This window comes from Meriones unguiculatus, chromosome 1 (assembly GCF_030254825.1).
Source record: "Meriones unguiculatus strain TT.TT164.6M chromosome 1, Bangor_MerUng_6.1, whole genome shotgun sequence".
In the NCBI taxonomy this organism is placed as follows: domain Eukaryota; kingdom Metazoa; phylum Chordata; class Mammalia; order Rodentia; family Muridae; genus Meriones; species Meriones unguiculatus.
The window spans coordinates 23062246-23079330 of record NC_083349.1 but is presented as its reverse complement, the minus strand read 5'-3'; the positions used below and the strand labels follow the sequence as shown (position 1 = coordinate 23079330).

The 17085-nt window shown below is 53.9% G+C and overlaps 3 protein-coding genes across 6 annotated transcripts in view; 2 read left to right on the top strand and 1 right to left on the bottom strand.

Moving 5' to 3' along the window:
- The window catches only part of Rad9a (RAD9 checkpoint clamp component A), a 61597-nt gene extending 59830 nt beyond the window's left edge, over positions 1–1767 (top strand). For all 4 annotated transcript variants that reach the window (XM_021656202.2, XM_060383844.1, XM_060383850.1 and 1 more), the window contains 2 exons: positions 684–885; positions 974–1767. In XM_021656202.2, coding sequence (XP_021511877.2) covers positions 684–885; positions 974–1069 — 298 coding nt within the window. In that variant the 3' untranslated portion in view covers positions 1070–1767. The remainder of the gene's footprint in view (positions 1–683; positions 886–973) is intronic.
- Ppp1ca (protein phosphatase 1 catalytic subunit alpha) lies at positions 1543–4922 on the bottom strand. Its single transcript, XM_021656203.2, has 7 exons — positions 4764–4922; positions 4158–4289; positions 3782–4012; positions 3228–3332; positions 2275–2498; positions 2061–2195; positions 1543–1988 (listed from the first exon to the last, which is right to left on the bottom strand). Exons 1-7 carry the CDS (start codon positions 4816–4818, stop codon positions 1878–1880), a joined length of 993 nt encoding a protein of 330 aa, XP_021511878.1. The 5' UTR covers positions 4819–4922; the 3' UTR covers positions 1543–1877.
- Positions 4895–12983, top strand: Tbc1d10c (TBC1 domain family member 10C). The gene is given in 11 exon segments (XM_021656214.2): positions 4895–5024; positions 6286–6463; positions 7168–7267; positions 7605–7712; positions 7784–7890; positions 8046–8160; positions 8902–8967; positions 9092–9281; positions 11834–11949; positions 11951–11989; positions 12269–12983. Coding segments are annotated over 10 exon segments (1341 nt in total). The 5' UTR covers positions 4895–5024; positions 6286–6311; the 3' UTR covers positions 12617–12983.
- The last annotated feature ends 4102 nt before the right edge of the window (positions 12984–17085 follow it).

Genomic DNA, 17085 nt, shown 5'->3' with positions numbered 1-17085 from the left:
TCCATTTCTGCACATCTCAGGCTGAGGCTGCTACTTCAGGCTTCTGCACCTCCCCCAGTACATACTTCCTGTCAGGCCCAGCCTTTACAGGGCTTCCAGCCTTCAGAGTCAGCTGTACTGAGACCCCTCCCATCCAGAGGCATCCCCAAGGTCCTGCTGGCTTCCTTCTCTGGCTGAGGCCTCCCCTCTGAGCCAGACTGGGAGGGGAAGGGCTGCTGGGAGGCAGGGAGCTGCCTGGTGAGGGGAAGCAGGTGGCTGGAAGGGCAGGTGGGTTGGGAGGATGGGCTCAGTGTAGTAGAAGCAGAGGAAGTTTGGTCTGGCTCTCAGCCCAGCACATCCCTGGGCTCTGGTGCTCTCCAGCTCCTGTCCCCTGGGAAGGTGCAGGATTGGGCCCCATGTGGCCCTGATCACAGGACTTGTTGCTTCCCTCCCCCAGCTGAGCTAAATTGGTCCCCAGGATGCGTCCCTCGGGGCCCCTACCTGAACTCTGATCAAAGGGGTTCCAGTTCCACCCCCTCCAGGAAGCTCCCACTTAACCCCTGCATCCTTTCCTCCCAGCCAAATCAGGAAGTAATAAAACCAAAAGCTCACCAGCAGTCTTGAGGCCTCGGAGCCCTCCAAAGTGGGGCTTGCCTCTGTATCCCTCCTTTCCTGTTCCTTGCTGACAATATCTCTGCCTACAGTGTACCCCACTTAGATGACTTTACCAACGATGACATCGACTGTTACATGATTGCCATGGAAACCAGTGTGGGCAGCGAGGGCTCCCGGGCACAGCCTTCCACTTCCTTCCCACCTGTCCCCCAGACCTCCCATGACCTTGGCTCCCCTTCAGAGGAGGAAGCTGAACCCAGTACAGTGCCTGGAACCCCCCCACCCAAGAAGGTAAGAGCCGGAGGGTGGGATAGGAACCAAGAGGTGAGGAAAGCAGCAGCCTCCAGAGCTAACTGGGTTTTCTCTGTTCTCTTTCCAGTTTCGTTCACTTTTCTTTGGCTCCATCCTGGCCCCTGTACAATCCCCCCAGGGTACCAGCCCTGTGCTGGCTGAAGATAGTGATGGTGAAGGCTGAACTTGAGAAACTGAAGTCTGTGTCCAAAGACTCATGGGCCAGAAGCAGGCCTAGCCACTGGCAGAGCTGGGCATAGAAAAACAGGCTACGCCTGTGGTAGGCCCTACTTGGCTGTTTGCTGTAGAGTTGCTCAGGCAAGCATGTTTGGTCTATATTCACTCAGCCTGTACCAATCATGTCTCTTTCTGGTGCCCAGCTGCCACCTGACAGCTTCCCTACCTCTTACCACAGAGCCTCAGGCCAGACTTCCAGCATCTAGCCAGAGCTAGAAACCTACCTTCCTCAGGCTCACCCACCTCTTTTTAAAAAAGGTCACAGTGCTGACTACCCCCTACCAATCATGAACTATTTGTCAAACCTCTGAGACCTGCTGGGCCTTGGCTTGGAATCCTAATAGCCCCTGGACCCGAGGTGGCTTTGTACCAAAGGGCTGCTGGCCCACTGTCTAGTATAAGGGAGACAGAGGCCATGGCGAGAATCCAGCTTTGACCTTTATTCAAGAGACCAGATAGGTTGCCCCCAGGATCCGGCTGCCAGCCGTGCAAGGCTGGAGACCCACAATCTGGTCTGCCATTGCCCTGAGCTGCAGCCTTGGCCCCAGGATTCCACTGTAGCCACCACAGGTGCTGGTGGGAGGGAGCCCTGGGGGATTAGATGCTGCTATTGATTCATTAAAAAATAAAGGAAAAGACACTTAACGCTGTGTATTCCCCATGACGGGTGGGCCTGAGGGACCAGTGTGACCCATGGCAGCATGATTTCTGTACAAGTTATCCATCATCTGGGGCAGAAGGGCAGCACATGGAGGCTATTTCTTAGCTTTGGCAGAGTTGCGAGGTGGGGTGATGGGACGGCCTCCGGGGTTCAGGCCACTGAACTGCCCGTACTTCCCCTTATTCTTGTCAGCGGGCTTGAGGATCTGAAAGAGAAAACACTGGTCAGGCTCCTGGTGCTGAGCCAGGCAGACTGGCAGCCTCTTCCCCACACTTACCTGGAAGGAGCACATGAGGCTCTCATCCACACTCATCATGGCACCAGCATTGTCAAACTCCCCACAGTAGTTTGGAGCTGAGAAGAGTGTCACCAGCTGTCTCTTGGCAAAGAACTCATAGCCATCTTCTACAACCTAGGCAGCGACAGGAACTGTTTGGTCCACAAGTTAAGCAGCTGACCCTCCCCAGCCTGCCCCAGGGCCACCAGCCCACCTGATGGGCCCTGCAGATGAGATCCAAGTCATGCTTGTGCAGGAACTTGGCCACCACCTCAGCCCCAAAGGTAAAGGAGACACCGCGGTCATTCTCGCCCCAGCCTTGAACATCCTTGTCAGGGTCAGACCACAGGAGATCACACAGTAGGCCCTGGTCAGGCACGTCTGTGGGCCGCATGATACGCCTGATCTGCTCCATGGATTGCAAATCTGGAGACAGGCCTGGAAGGGAGGAGTACCATTCCTTAAACAAAAACAGCAACTCTCCCATGCCCAGAGCTCTTGGGAATGAGCCCTAGTCTCCCCACCACCATTGGGTTCCTCTTTTGGACTCCTGAAGTTCAGGCAAGTAGAACAACTCCCTCAACTTCCGAAAGTGCGAAAAAGTGCAGCCAGGCTCAGAGGATCTGTAATCCCAGCACTCAGGGAGACAGAGGCAGGTGGATCTCTGAGTTCAAGGCCAGCCTGGTCTACAAAGTGGGTCCAGGACAGCCAAGGCTACACAGAGAAACCCTGTCTTGGAAAAAAAACAAACCAAAAAATTGAAAAAAGCAAGCTGGGCATGCTGGCACATGCCTTTATTCTCAGCCCTTTTGGAGACAGAGGCAGGCAGATCTCTGTGAGCTGAAAGCCAGCCTAGTCTACAAAGAGCTCCAGAACAGTCAGTGCCACACAGAGAAAGCCTGTCTCTAGAAACAACAAAGGGCAAAGATCAGACCTCCATGGGGGAAAGAGATGAGAGAGTTGCATACAGGATACCAAATGCCACAACAGGAAAGAGTGCAGCCAAACTGGGGTGTGGGTGACTTCCTACAATAAGTGACATCCAAGATGAGATTCAAGAAGAGCTATTCCAGGAAACTGGGAAGAATTCTGCTAACAACTTCTCAAAGCCCCTACCCAAGGATGAGGCCCAAGAACCCCAAGCACAGCCTCCATAAGCACTCTTACCTCCGTGGCAGCAGAAGATCTTCTCATCTACAATGGCTGCGATAGGCAGGCAGTTGAAGCAGTCAGTGAATGTTTTCCACAGTTTGATGTTGTACCTTCTCTTGCCTGTACAGGAGAAAGAAATGGCTCAAGGGGAAGACCACCCACCACACGAAACCCTCAGTCTAGTTCTCCATGAATTCCTAGTAACTGTGGGTTACTCTGGCAATGCTGGGAGGAAAAGACTGGAAGGCAAGGAAGGCTTAAGTCCCTCTCCTTGCTCTAACCTCATCTACCTTCCAGAATTCTAACACCTGGGTCCACAGGAACCTCAACTCCACTCTGGTCCCATGAATGAGGCCAATCCAAAAGCGGGTCTGGTTTATTTATACTGGCACCCTAAATGCTTAGCGACGGATCGGACATCCATTCACCAGGCCCTTCCAGAGTGCCATGCATGACAGCATGTTGGGGCCTTACAGGGCTCATCCTACACCACGGGTCTTTTCGAAGCAGACCAATGTAGGGGACCCATGAAGAACAGGGAATGTCGTTCTGGGCAACATCCCACTCACACTCATCATAGAAGCCATAGATGCGGTTGATGCTGGCACACTCATGGTTCCCACGAAGCAGAAAGAAATTCTCAGGGTATTTGATCTTATAGGCCAGGAGCAGGCAGATGGTCTCCAAAGATTGCTTGCCCCGATCCACATAGTCCCCCAAGAAGAGGTAGTTGCTCTCTGGAGGGAAGCCACCATACTCAAACAGCCGTAGAAGGTCATAGTACTGGCCGTGGATGTCACCTGGGAACCAAAGACTAGGTAGGTGCAAGATCTGAACCTGAACCCAGGGCCAATAATGGGCTAAAGGGAGAAGAAAGGCAAGTACTGAGGCAGGAGTGGGGGATATTTTCAGGACGCTAAGGGGTTCTAAGCAAGGGCGGCTCACCACAGATCTTGAGAGGCGCCTCAAGCTCCAGAAGAATAGGCTGGCTCAGGAAAATCTCCCGGGATTTGAGACACAGACCACGGATCTCGTTCTCTGTCAGCTGCACATTCTTTCCAGGCCGTGAGCCCTGCACTGGGTACGGAATGGGGTCTTGGGACCCTGACCTTGCGAGGGATGGGAGTAGGTTCATACACCCCAACAACGGGCAACTGTTGCCAGGGAGCCTCCCCGAAATCTCTGCATCAGGCCTCCGAAGACAAGACCCGATCCCTCAGCCACCCCGGAGGCCCTCCGGTGAGACACGGCTGTACTCGGAAGCCTGTCAACCCAAGCTTCCTCGCTCCTGGACCCCTTCCCAGAGAGCTTCGCAGGCTTCCCACCCTGGGTCGGGGCCACCCGAGCGTCCCCGGGCCCCGAGAGCGCTCCAAAGCCGCGGCGCGCGGGGTCTGGGGGGGGGGGGGGGCGCCGCCGTGGCCACGGGACCTCACGGCCTGTCCCCGCCCAAGCGACGCTGGCCCCGGGGAGCGGCAGGCCCGCCCGCGCGCCACTTCCGGACGGCTAGGGGCCCGGGCTCGGCGCGCGCGCACCTTCCCTGCCCCTGCCCACCTTCCAGCAGGCGCCCGATGATGGAGTCCAGGTTGAGCTTCTCGCTGTCGGACATGGCGGCGCCGCCGCTCCGGCCCAGCAGCTCCGGGCCCTCTCCTGCCTCCCGCCCTCTTGCAGCCTCCTTCCGGCCTAGCTCTCCTTCCGCCCGCCCCAGCCCACCCCCGGCCCTCCGCCCCGCCTCCCGGGCCTGCCGCCCCTCCCCGCCGCACCCGCGGCTGCCGGCTCTCTAGCGCCTCCGCAGGACGAGAAGCACCGCGGCGGGTGAGAGCCTCGGGCGGCAGGGCGGGGCCTTGCTGGGGGTGGTGGGCGGGGTTTTGCAGGGCGGAGTTGGGTCGGCTCCGCCCTGAAGGAATGGTCCTGAGGCGTTCAGAGGAGTTGGGGCCCGGAAGGACTGTAGAAATTGTTTTTCTCTCCCCAAGTCTCTTCCCTCCACCAGCCAGGGGACGTTAACCACTGGCTTCTCAAACACTGTAAAGTAATTCCTCGAAGTGCAGAACAAGAAACTAAGGCTCAACGATACTTAGAGCCCACTCTAAGGCTTCCCAGAGACCCGCATTAACTTCCATCTTTGTGGCCAGACCCATGGACACCACCTGCTACTAAACTCTTAAGCATGTTTTGGTCCAGGTTGCCTTGCTGCCTGCTACGTTAATTTTTCTTTGCATAAATGATGTAATAGTATTGCACTGCGTTCATGTTGTAGGTACTTTGTGGAATGCTTGGACATACCTAGCATGTGCAAGACCTGAGCTTCCATCCCTGGCCCTCAAAGGAAATAATAGAAAAGAAAGGAAAAGGAAAGTTATTCTTTTTAAACAGTAAAACATTAAGGGAAACATGGTGTCATAAACCTGTAAATAAAATGCCTAAAATCCCAGCACTCAGGAGTCAGGAGACAGGAGGATCAGAAGTTCCAGGTCATGCTTAAATACACAGTGAGTTCATCTCCCGCCTAGGCTACATGAGACCCTTGTTCCCAGAAGGTATCCCTTCACTCTCCAAAAAGAAAGAAAACAGGAAGAAAGAAAAAAAAAGCCAAAACATCAAAGCATAATTCTTATTGGAACCATGAGTTGGGTTTTACGTAGAAGTAACCTCAAAACTGATGGTGGCTTGTCATCTTCATCTCGAAAGCCAGGGACCCATCACACCAGCATCCTGTGGATGGGAGGAGTTCGCTGCTGGGGCACTAGGGCAAGCAGGAAGAACCTCATAGAGGAAGGGGGAGTCCCCCCCCACACCAGGGAGGGGCCCCCAACAGGCTGCCTAAGCTGAGACTGAGGAGGAAGTGGGAGGAGGAGGTGAGGTGCAGCAAAGAGGTGAGCTGGGCTGCTGGGGCTAGCAGACAGGCCTGGGGCTGGGTCTCTGTATGGAGGCTTGGCCTTGTGGTACCTCAGGGCCTTCTCCACTCCTCAGCAAAAGAAGAGGCTGAGTCCTGTGTGGCTGAGGACTGGTGACTGGAATACCGGCTTCAGTCTGGCTACTCCTGACTGCTCACACCGGCTCTCTGCATGTCTTGCAGCCTGTGACACTGGGGTCTAGGGCACAATGGCCCAGGCCCTGGGCGAGGACCTGTTGCTACCATCAGAACTACAGGATGATTCTAGCTCTCTAGGGTCCGACTCAGAGCTGAGTGGGGCCAGTCCATATCGCCAGGCAGACCGCTATGGCTTCATCGGGGGCAACTCAACAGAGCTGGGGTAAGTGAGGCGTGGGTAGGGGAGAGAGTGGGTACAGAGGCTGAGGACTGAGTTCTGGAGTTAGGCCTGGCCTCAGGGGTCTCACTGTAGAGACTAGCCCAGAACTCAGCCAGTGTCACTCCACAGGTTCGGGGGGAAGGGGGTTAAGGTAAGAAGGGTCGTGGAGGGAACATCCCTGATGTTTCTTTCGTCCTCTGAGGGTCTGCATCCTCCCTTGAAGCTGAACATCTTACCCTTTTAAAATCTGGCTCAAGAAGCCCAGAGGGAAATCTGTACCTCCTTCATTCTGCTCTTCAGGTTTGCCTTACACACTTAAACAGATCCAGAGATGGAGAGAAACTTGACACATCCCACAGATCACAGCAGACCAGAAACAGAAGCAGATTCAAACTCGGGGCTTCTGGCTTCCAGCCCGGGACACTGTCTACCCAGCTTCTCCTATGAATTGTCTCTGTCTCTGTTTTGAGGGACAGCCAGACAGACCCTCCCCTCCATCTACACCTTCTCATCCCTTTAGTCTCTCCTGCTTCTGTCCCTATAGAAGCCAAATTCCCCTACTTCAACAATCATTGGCAGCTTCTGGGCCACAGACCCCTTTCCAGGACTCCTCACAGATCCTCAGACCAGGGGCTGGGGTTTCTCTGATAGACTGAAACGGGAAGGTACATGTTCCAAGGCATACTGTGTGTGTCCTATGCCTGCAGGCCTAGTCAACCGCCTGCAGATCTCATCCGCCAGCGGGAGATGAAGTGGGTAGAGATGACCTCACACTGGGAGAAGACCATGTCTCGAAGATACAAGAAGGTGAGGAAAAAGGGGTCTAAGTACACGGTCCCCATAACTGTCAATCCCTCTGCCTCTGCCACACCAAGTGGACCCTTGACCAATGAAAAGCTGTGTTTGACTCTGAGCCATGGTAGCCTTAGTCCCATCACTCTGAAGGCAGAGGCAGGTGGATCTCTGTGAGTTGAAGGTCAGCCTGCTCCACAGAGCAAGTTCCAGGACAGCCAAGGCTACACAAAGAAACCCTGTTTCAAAAAGTAAAAAATAAAAAGAGAAAAGAAAAGAAAAGCTGTGCTTGGGGCCTGCCGTCAAGAGCAAGAGAGGTTGACCTAACAGGACACCTTGACCTCACCCACAGGTAAAGATACAGTGCCGAAAGGGCATCCCCTCAGCTCTGCGGGCCCGGTGTTGGCCCCTGCTGTGTGGCGCCCAGATGTGTAAGAAGAACAACCCTGGCACCTACCAGGTGAGAACGTCAGCAGAGTCTTTTCCTCCCCTCCTGGAACTCCCCCACATCCACTTTCCTGCCACCCACAGGAGCTGGCAGTGGCCCCTGGAGACCCGCAGTGGATGGAGACCATCGGCAGGGACTTGCACCGCCAGTTCCCCCTTCACGAGATGTTTGTGTCACCCCAGGGACACGGGTACGAGGCCAGGGATGCCCAGTGACCCCAAGTCCTCACACTAGATTCTTTAGCCCAGTTTCCTTGGCTGAGAGAGACTATGGCCTGAGCAGAGGCCACAGAGGGCAGGGCAGGGATGCCTAGGAGGCCAGCTCTAATGAGATCTTCTGGCACAGGCAGCAGGGGCTGATGGAGGTTCTCAAGGCCTACACCCTGTACCGGCCGGAACAGGGATATTGCCAGGCTCAGGGCCCTGTAGCTGCTGTGCTGCTCATGCATCTGCCCCCAGAGGTGAGTGACCTTGACCCTGCTCTGAGACCCTCAATCCCTAATGACCTGTGGCCCCTGTGATCCTGAGCTCTTAGACCCTAACCCCAGGTACCCAGACCTCAAGAACCCTATTCTAGTGACCAAAGCCTCATGTCCACCAGTCTCAGTAACCTTTAAGTCTATCATCTTTGACTTCTGAACCTCGGACCTTTGATCCTGACCTTTACCCCAGTGATCTAGGAGTCTGAAAATTTTTCACTTTGACATTCTGACTATCAATCCTGAATTCTATACCATGCCCAGGCTTGCCAGGAGCATCTCTACACTTTGCTTTTCCCTATCTCTTTTATTTTTTGAAACAGGATTTCTCTGTGTAGCCTTGGCTGCCCTCGACTTGCTCTGTAGGCCAGGCTGGCCTTGAACTCACAGAGATCTGCCTGCCTCTGCCTCCCTGAGTGCTGGGATTACAGGTGTGCACCACTGCACCCAGCAGGTTTTTCCTGTCTTATAGTTTGTGACACTGAGGATCTGGAGCATATGGCCTTGGCCCTGGGTGGGGACCCCAGTGACCTTAGGATTCTGGGATATAAACTCTGAGAGCCTCCCAACTTTTGCTTCAAACTTATAGCCCTTAAATACAGGACCCCAGGCCCTGTGGCTCTCCACAGGGTGGGAGTGGTGTGTGTCCAGGCTCCTGTGCCTGTCCTCACCTCTCCTCCCCCTCCACAACCCTTCCTTAATGAGCCTGTGCCCCGCCCTCAGGAAGCCTTCTGGTGCTTGGTGCAGATCTGCGAAGTCTACCTCCCCGGCTACTATGGGCCCCACATGGTGAGAGGCTGGGCAGGGAGGTGAAGATGGGAAGTGAGGGCCTGGGGAGTGGGGGCTCGCTCGGAAGCCTGGAGTTTGGGGGTGGGGCCCTGGCTAGCCGGACTGATGAGGAGCCTGGCTGCAGGAGGCAGTGCAGCTGGACGCTGAAGTGTTCACGGCGCTCCTGCGGCGGCTGCTCCCGCGCGTGCACAAGCACCTGCAGCAGGTGGGCGTCGGGCCCCTGCTCTACCTGCCTGAGTGGTTCCTGTGCCTCTTCACCCGCTCGCTGCCCTTCCCCACCGTGCTGCGCATCTGGGATGCCTTCCTTAGCGAGGGTGAGTGGGGCCCCGGCGGGGGGGGGCTAGCTCGCTCTTCTAGATTTGTTGTGCTTGTGGCTCCCACTCTCGGCCCTTTTGGAGCCTTATGTCACATGGACCCGGATGTGTCTGTGGAGAAAACAGCCCATCTCACTGACACAGTCCCAGAGTAGTGAATGAGAGCCTCTACTTGGTCTGTGAGAGGCCAGAGGATAGGGAAGCCTCTGGTGGGGGTTCTGTGTGCAGGAACCAGGTTGGTGGAAGCACATGTTGTGGTGTGTGACTGGTTCAGGGCGTGCAAGGGTGAGGCAGGGTCCACAGCTCCTTCTTAGGGCCCTGAACCCATGGTTCTTCCTGAATGGCCTAGCAAAGCTGGCTCTGACAGCTAGCTCATGAAACTTTCATTGGTGGGGGTGGGGCTAGGAGGTGGCAGTACCTAAATTAAGAAGATATTTATAGAATGTCATAAGTGCCACGAAGAAAATAAATCAAGGGATGTGACAGAGTGTCAGGAGAGCAGCAGGAGGTGGAAGCTGTTTTTAAAGCTGGTTCTGGCTGCTCTGTAGAGGAGGTAACCTGGGAGGCAAGCAGGAGGAAGTTAGAGGCCAGGAAGGCCACCACAGGCAGGAAAACCAGGCCATGGCCAACCCAGGTGACTCTTGGGAAGAAGGGAGAGAAGGGCAGAAAGGGCTACCGCAGGGCGGAGAGTGGAAGGCGCATCAGAGCATCAAGCTGATCTTTAGGGCTCTGCTTTACGCCGCCCGTCTGGAGGTTGATGTACAGACGGGTTCAGGTTTGGGCTGCCAGTGTGCTAGCTCAGTTGGTAGAGCGCTTGCCTAGTATGCAATAGGTCCCTGGCCCGGTCTCCAGAATTGCATAAAACTGGGTGCCGTGGCACAGGCCTGTAATCCCAGCACTGGGTAGGCAGAAGCAGGCATATCTCTGAGTTCAAGGCCAGCCTGGTCTACAATGAGTTCCAGGACAACCAGGGCTACACAGACAAACCCTGTCTCTAAAAAACAAAAACAAAAGGAAAAAAGAAAAGAAAAGAAAAAGAAAAAAGGAAATCATGGAAAGGAAGGAAAGAAGAAAGGAAGGAAGAAAATTATGTCACAGGTATCCAAAGCACACATGTCACCTCCCCTCTAGCCTCAGACCTCATCAAGAAGTGGGGCTCCACTGATCCTGTGGGTGGTCCACCTGATCCTTGTCCCCTCTACCTGGGGAAAAGCTCTGCACAGGCTCCCTGTAATAACAATGATGACATTGTTGGTAGCATTTGTTCCTTTATAAGTTGTCGCTAAGACTCCCTGGCACGCTAGCTGCTCTTAGTGGTTCAGAGGATGCCAGAAAGGGATTGTGAGGACTTCGGACCGGCCAAGGTTTGTGTGTGTGTTTGTATATATACCAGTGCTATGTTTTTGGTTTAGGACGAAAATAAGTTCTGCCCAGAACCTTCCTAGAATCAGAAGGTGACATATTCAAGATGGGAAGTCCTTAACAGGCACCAACCCCACTACTCCTGGAAGAGACAGGATGCTGAGATCAGAGAAGGCTTGGCATAAGATTGTTAGCAACCCCTGGCTCCTGGCTGGCTGCCCTGCCTGGAAGTGTCTGCACCAGACTAGCTTGGCTCCTGCAGGGTCCTGTGCCCTCAAATTGTAGTATTCCTTCTAGGCATCATAATTCACATTTATAATCCCAGCCTCCAGCTGAGACAGGGGGATTGTTATGAGTTCAAGGCAAGCTGGGTCATAGTTCCAGGCCAGCGTGACCTACAGAGTAAGGCTCTATCTCAAGAAAGCAAGAAGCCAGGTGTGTGGGCTGATGAGCTACCTCAGTGGTTAAGGGTGCGTGCAGTCAAACCTGCTGGCTTGAGTTTATTCTCCAGGTCTCACACGGTAAAAGACAAGAATTGACTCCTACAAGAGGTTCTATGACCTTCACATGTCATGATATGGCAGGCACACAGTATACACACACTAAATAGCCAGGTGTGCTGGCACACACCTGTAACTCCAGTATTCAGGAGGCAGAGGCAGGAGAATTGCTTCCAGTGCAAGACCAATCTGTGCTACATAATGAATTCCAGGTCAGCCTGAGCTACACAATGAGACCCTGTCTCAACAAAACAAAACAAACTGGGCATAGTAGCACATACCTTTAATCCAAGCATTTGGGAAGCAGAAGCTAGTGGATCACTGTGAGTTGGAGGCCAACTTCAGCTACATAGTAAGTTCCATAGCCAGCCATAGCTATAAAGTCAGACTGTCTCAAAAAAACAAAACAAAACCCCAAGCCACTTGTGGCGTCACACACTCTCTAAAGGAAGAGACAGGAGACTCAGGTCAGTGTCATTCTCGGCTACATAGGCAGATGGAGGCCTGGTTCCATGAGACCCTGTCTCAAAAAATAAGCAAATTGCAGTGTTTGGCCATTTTCCCAAGCCTGAGTTGGGTGAAATGAGTTGGGTGCAGTGAGGTGGAAGGAGCTTATCTGAGGGCTGATTCAGCTGAAGAACTGAAGGGGGCAGGCTGGTTTCCTGTGAGTGAGCTTCTCCTTTCCCCCAGGTGCCAAGGTACTGTTCCGTGTGGGGCTGACACTGATGCGCCTGGCCTTGGGCACTGGAGAACAGCGCGCAGCCTGCCCAGGGCCCCTGGAGACACTGGGGGCCCTGCGAGCCATCCCCCCCCCCCCAGCTGCAGGGAGAGGCCTTCATGTCCCAGGTGGGTCTCTCCGCTGGCAGGCCTCAGGGCTCTTGCCCATGCTGCAGAGCTCGGGAAGCCGAGCCTCAGTGAGCGCAAGGCTCAGTTCCTGTGCCCTGAGCTGCAGAGAATGTGAGAACCTCAGGCCTCAGCTGTCTTTCTTCGGGTCCCGGCAATGCTGTGTCTCAGCCCTCAGCCACTTCCTGGGGTTGTGTACTGCCTGCCCCTTGGGGACCTCAAGGCTTCCTGCTCCCTGACACCCCAGTTCAGGCAAAGTCAGCATCAAACTGTTCCCCACAGGTGCACAGTGTAGCCCTCTCTGAGCGAGACCTGCAACGGGAAATTAGGATCCAGCTGGCCCAGCTGCCCAAGCCGTCATCTGGGCCAGCCCCTCTGCCGCAGGACCGCCTTCCTGGAGCCCAAGCCATCTTTGAATCCCAGCAGCTGGCAGGGGTGCGAGGAGGCACCAAACCTGAGATACCCCGAATTGTGGTGCAGCCCCCGGAGGAGCCCAGGCCACCACGACGCAAGCCACAGACCCGTGGAAAGACTTTCCATGGGCTCCTGACAAGGGCCCGGGGACCCCCTATTGAGGGTCCGTCCCGGTCCCACCGAGGCTCCGCCTCTTTCCTGGACACCCGCTTCTGAGCATACTGTTCACTTAGAGCCACCATAGCTCAATCTTCTGAACAATGAGGACGGTGCCCAAAATGTGTGCTGAACGTTTCTGCTGGGCTCTGTGACTGCCTGTTTCCAGCTAGAACCACCTGGAGGAGGGGAGCGTCTCCCCACTTTGTGTCAGCCACAAAGATAAAGGAAGGTCACGAAGTGGAGCTTGTGGGGACCTGTCTGGTGTCTGCCATTGCCAGCCTCACAACCAGCACTGAAGGAGTGTTGGGGTGAAGTTCTGGCTGGGATATGCTATCCCCAGGGGCTTCTCGCGGACGAAACCTCAAATAAAGCCTGACTGAGAAGATGCCTGGTAAAGCTGGATTAAATGTTCTTCCACTGTCCACCCTGGACTTATTGCAATGCTCCTCCCTCCTTCATCCACCCTTCCTGTCCAAGCTGCCTATGGGGACACACCGAGGCTGCTCATTGGCTGCTGGGAAAGGTGTTTACAGGGAAGAGGAGCCGGTAGTAAGCCATCTTGCCCCAGCCTCTAGGGTACAGGTCAAGCTTCTCTACCCGCCAGAGGAAGACTCCCCAGTGAGATCTGGGCCCCAGAGGAACTCCAGCCCCCCGTTGCCTCCCCCACATGGCTCAGGCCTTGGGTGGGGGACTCTAAGCCATGTTGGCCTCCCCAACCATGCTCCTGGCCCCATCTGTCAAAGAGAGCCAGACAGAAACAAAGGCCCAGTGTGCTCCGGACAAAGGAGAAAGGTCCTGCTGGCCCTTGTTCTTCCCTAAGCCCTGGTGTACCCCCTCGGGACCGCCACCATGGAAACCCTCTCCCACACTCACTAATTGCCCCTGTGGGTGCCTAGGGTGCTTGGGACATGAGCCATTGTCAAGACAACAGGGCTGATTCTGATGCTGCCTTGTCTCCACAGAGCTGAGTCCTAGTTGCCCTGTCTCTCTTGACTCCCTGAGTAGCTTCCCAGCACCAGAAGGTGGGAGTGAGGCAGGAATTGAGGAGAAGGATTTGGAGCACCGCCCCCTTTTCTGTGGGAAGCCATGCAGTGGCTGTGGTGGAGGCAAGAGAAGTGAGACTGAGCAGAGGAAAGGTGAAGGGTGCTCCACTTGGGGAGAAGGGCACAGCGTTGAGTCATAGGGAAACCAGCAATGCTGCTCTACCTCAAGCAAAGGAAGGGGCAAAGTTGATGAGGCAATGGACTAAGACCTGGTATTCTTCATGGGCCAGGGGTGTGTCCTTTTTTTTTTTTTTTTTTTTAATTTTTTTCCCCTGTGTAAGATTCAGATCCTCTGATCCTCGGATCAGTGTGTCCTTGCAGGTATGATAGCACTACCCTGGTCATGACAAAGTCCCTGGTATCGGTTCCTTGTGATAGGAGGCTGGAGGAAGAGCAGGTGTGCGAAGGGGAAGCCACATACCAGTATACCCTCTTAGGTGTAATAGGTGTGGGTCCCTGGTGTTGGGGGGGGGGGGGGTCCTATTAGCTGTGCTGGGACTTTCACCTGGTCCCTGATCAGAATCTGAATCTGGAATGTTCTAGTCATGGGCCTATAGAAATGCATTCTGTGAGCAGAGCCTGATGATACACATGATCTAGGTGCCCAGGAAGTGGGGGTAGGAGGATCAAGAGTTTGAAGGCTAGCTTGGGCTACCAGTAAGACCCTGTTTCACCCTCCTTCCCTATGCTCTGCCGAAAAAGCAAGAAAAGCGAGCCATGTATGCGGTCTGGCATCTGCCAAGTGCAAGCCAACCTGTTCCCCTCACATTAAGCCTGCCTTGGAGGAAAAAGTTATAGAAGGCCAGACCCTTACTATACTTTTCCTAGGGAAACTGAGGCTTGGAAGTAGAGAGAACTTGGCCAAATCCTTACTACCATGACAGACCAAAGGTTTACCATAACCTCCATTCTTGGCATCCCATGAACCAGAAGCCCCGCCCCCAACCCTGGCCTATTCTCCTGGAGGACTGCTATGTTAAATACTTAGAATAGGCAGGTCTGGTGGAGCTGTATTTCCAGCTACACTGGAGTCTGAGGCAGGAGAGCCACAAGTTCAAGATCTGCCTGGCCTACTAAGTTCAAGGCCAGCCTGGGTAACTTAGGGATACTGTGTCTCAAAACAAAAAAGGAAACAGAGCTGTGCAAAATAGCTTGGTAGAGGAGTGCTTGTCTAGCTTGCGTGAGGCCTTGGAGTCTATCCCCACTACACAAGGGAAAGATAAATGACACATGGGGCCTCGGGCACCTCCCTCCCTTCCTGTTGCTCACTCAACCGGGGTACCCGAAGCTTAATAATGGTTTTATCTGGGGTTCATAAGGCTGTTCCTCAGATTCCCTGCCCAGTGTCTCCATACAGGCCCTGGCAGCCTTACTAGAGAAGAGGAGGCTCAGAGGCTGAGAGCATGCAGCCCAAAGCCACAGCAGGAGGCAGAGGCAGCTAGGGCTTGCCAGGATATAATCTGAGGCTCTAGTCAGTGCCCAAGCCCTGGCAGGCAAAAGTGGAGCATGCCTTTAATCCCAGCACTCAGGAGGCAGAGGCAGATTAATCAGTGAGTTCCAGGACAGCTAGAGCTACACAGAGAAACTCTGTCTCAGACAAACAAACAAACAAACAAACAAAAAAGCCGGGTTCTCGCCACCCCTGTGCTCCTTTCCCTGTACAGATCAGCTCATTCATGGGGATGGGACAACCTTTGCAGCCACGAGCTGAGACGGTCTCTGTAGCAATGGCTCACTAGTGGTCGGTGCTTTCCATCAGGGCTCTGGCAGACTCACCTCCATTCCTCTGGGAAGCATTCTCTGAGCAGTGCTTGAGCAGGTCCTGTTGCCAGCCATCTCCATGGCAACCCTGAGAAGTCAAAGAAGTAGGTTCCTCCTTGTGCAATCACAGTTATTTTGTTTTGAGACAGCTCCTTGCTATACAGTCCGGGCTGGCCTGGAGCTCACTATATAGACCAGGGTGGATTCAAATTGGTGGATCTGTCTGCCTCTACCTCCCAAGTGCTGGGATTAGGGATTACAGCTGTGCCTGGTGTATGTGAACTTGTTTGTTTTCATTTCAAGACAGGGTCTCTTATGTAGCTCTGGCTATCCTGAAACTCACCACATAGACCAGGCTAGCTTGGAATTCACAGAGATCCGAATGTCTCTGCCTCTGCTGGGATCAAAGGCATGTGCCACCATGCACAGCTTTGGTGTGAGCACTTGTGTTTACACATTCTGATGGGCCCTCCTCCCGAAGGCAGTGCCAGTCCTTTCAACACTTTTGTGCTAGCTGGAAAAGACAGCCTACCCCAGGCAACGTGGACACATGCATTCCTGTTGGGCTATCTAGTGTGACATGGTGGCAAGTGACTCTTCAACTAGATGCCTTTATGCCAGGAGCAACCATTTTCCATGAGCCTAATGGAAAGGGGCTCCCAGTCACATCTAGGGTGTTTAACCTGTGGAGACAGAAGCTGGCGTGGTGCCCAGAGGTATCTGCCAACCTGTATTATCCCAAAAGATGGCTGGGACAGGAGCAAGGCTCACACAGGTGAGCAGAAGGCCAAACAAATCCCCACCCTAGGATGGGGGAAAGGAGAATTTTTTTTTTTTTAAGACAGGGTTTCTCTGTGTAGGCCTGGCTGTCCTGGAACCTGCTTTGTAGACCAGACTGGCCTCAAATTCAGAGATCAACCTGCCTCTGCCTCCTGAGTGATGAGATCAAAGGTGTGCACCACCACCCTTGGCTGCAAAAAGGGCTCTTGATTTCCATCGTGTATTGTCATCCACTACAAAAGTCTCCCATACCCACAGCCTCCCTGGTTCAGAGACAAGATGTGGACCTTCTGCCAAGTTCTTGAATAGCAAAACTTTCAAGATCTTTCAGAGCCTCAGTTTCCCCTACAGTTAATGGGCAGATACCCACTCCTATCTCAGCTTTCCTCAGGTTTCCCATCTCACTCTCATAGTGACATCTGGGCAGAGTGACCTTATCTCACCCTATCTAAACCTGGCCAGCTCAGCCTTGAGTGACATTACCTCTTCCCTGGCAGAGAAACTGAGACAGCTCTGCCCACATGCTTGCCCCACATCCCAGTGCCCTGAGCCCAGACTGAAGTTGCCCAACTTGGATTGGTCTACCCTTTCATAGCTCTTGAGACAGAGGTTTCCCTGAAATAATATGGCTTATTAAACCATCACAATGATACTGGCCAGAAGACTGGACGAGTTCTGGCTCCACCCAGTAGCAAGGCTAGGTAGCAGCTGGAAAGACGGCTCCAGAATCTACAAAGCAGAGTCTCTTTATCATGAAAGCCGAGGGAAAGGAAAGTATAACTGATTTACATTGACTATGGATAAAAAGGACTCGGCTCTACAGATCAGGCAAAGTTTGGGGTAAGGGAGGTTGAATGCAAAAAGACACAGGGTCATGTTTTCATGCATGTGTGCATGGGAGTGTGTGTGTGCACATGAGCCATAGATATGTGTGAAAGTCAG

What these genes read in the sequence shown, in the direction of transcription:
- Ppp1ca (XM_021656203.2), bottom strand. Translation starts at nt 4,818, where the DNA reads ATGTCCGACAGCGAGAAGCTCAACCTGGACTCCATCATCGGGCGCCTG. An exon ending in GGCGCCTCTCAAGATCTGTG is followed by an intron (nt 4,013 to 4,157) that starts GTGAGCCGCCCT and finishes TTTGGTTCCCAG; the next exon opens with GTGACATCCACGGCCAGTAC. An exon ending in GCCTCATGTGCTCCTTCCAG is followed by an intron (nt 1,989 to 2,060) that starts GTAAGTGTGGGG and finishes TTTCTCTTTCAG; the next exon opens with ATCCTCAAGCCCGCTGACAA.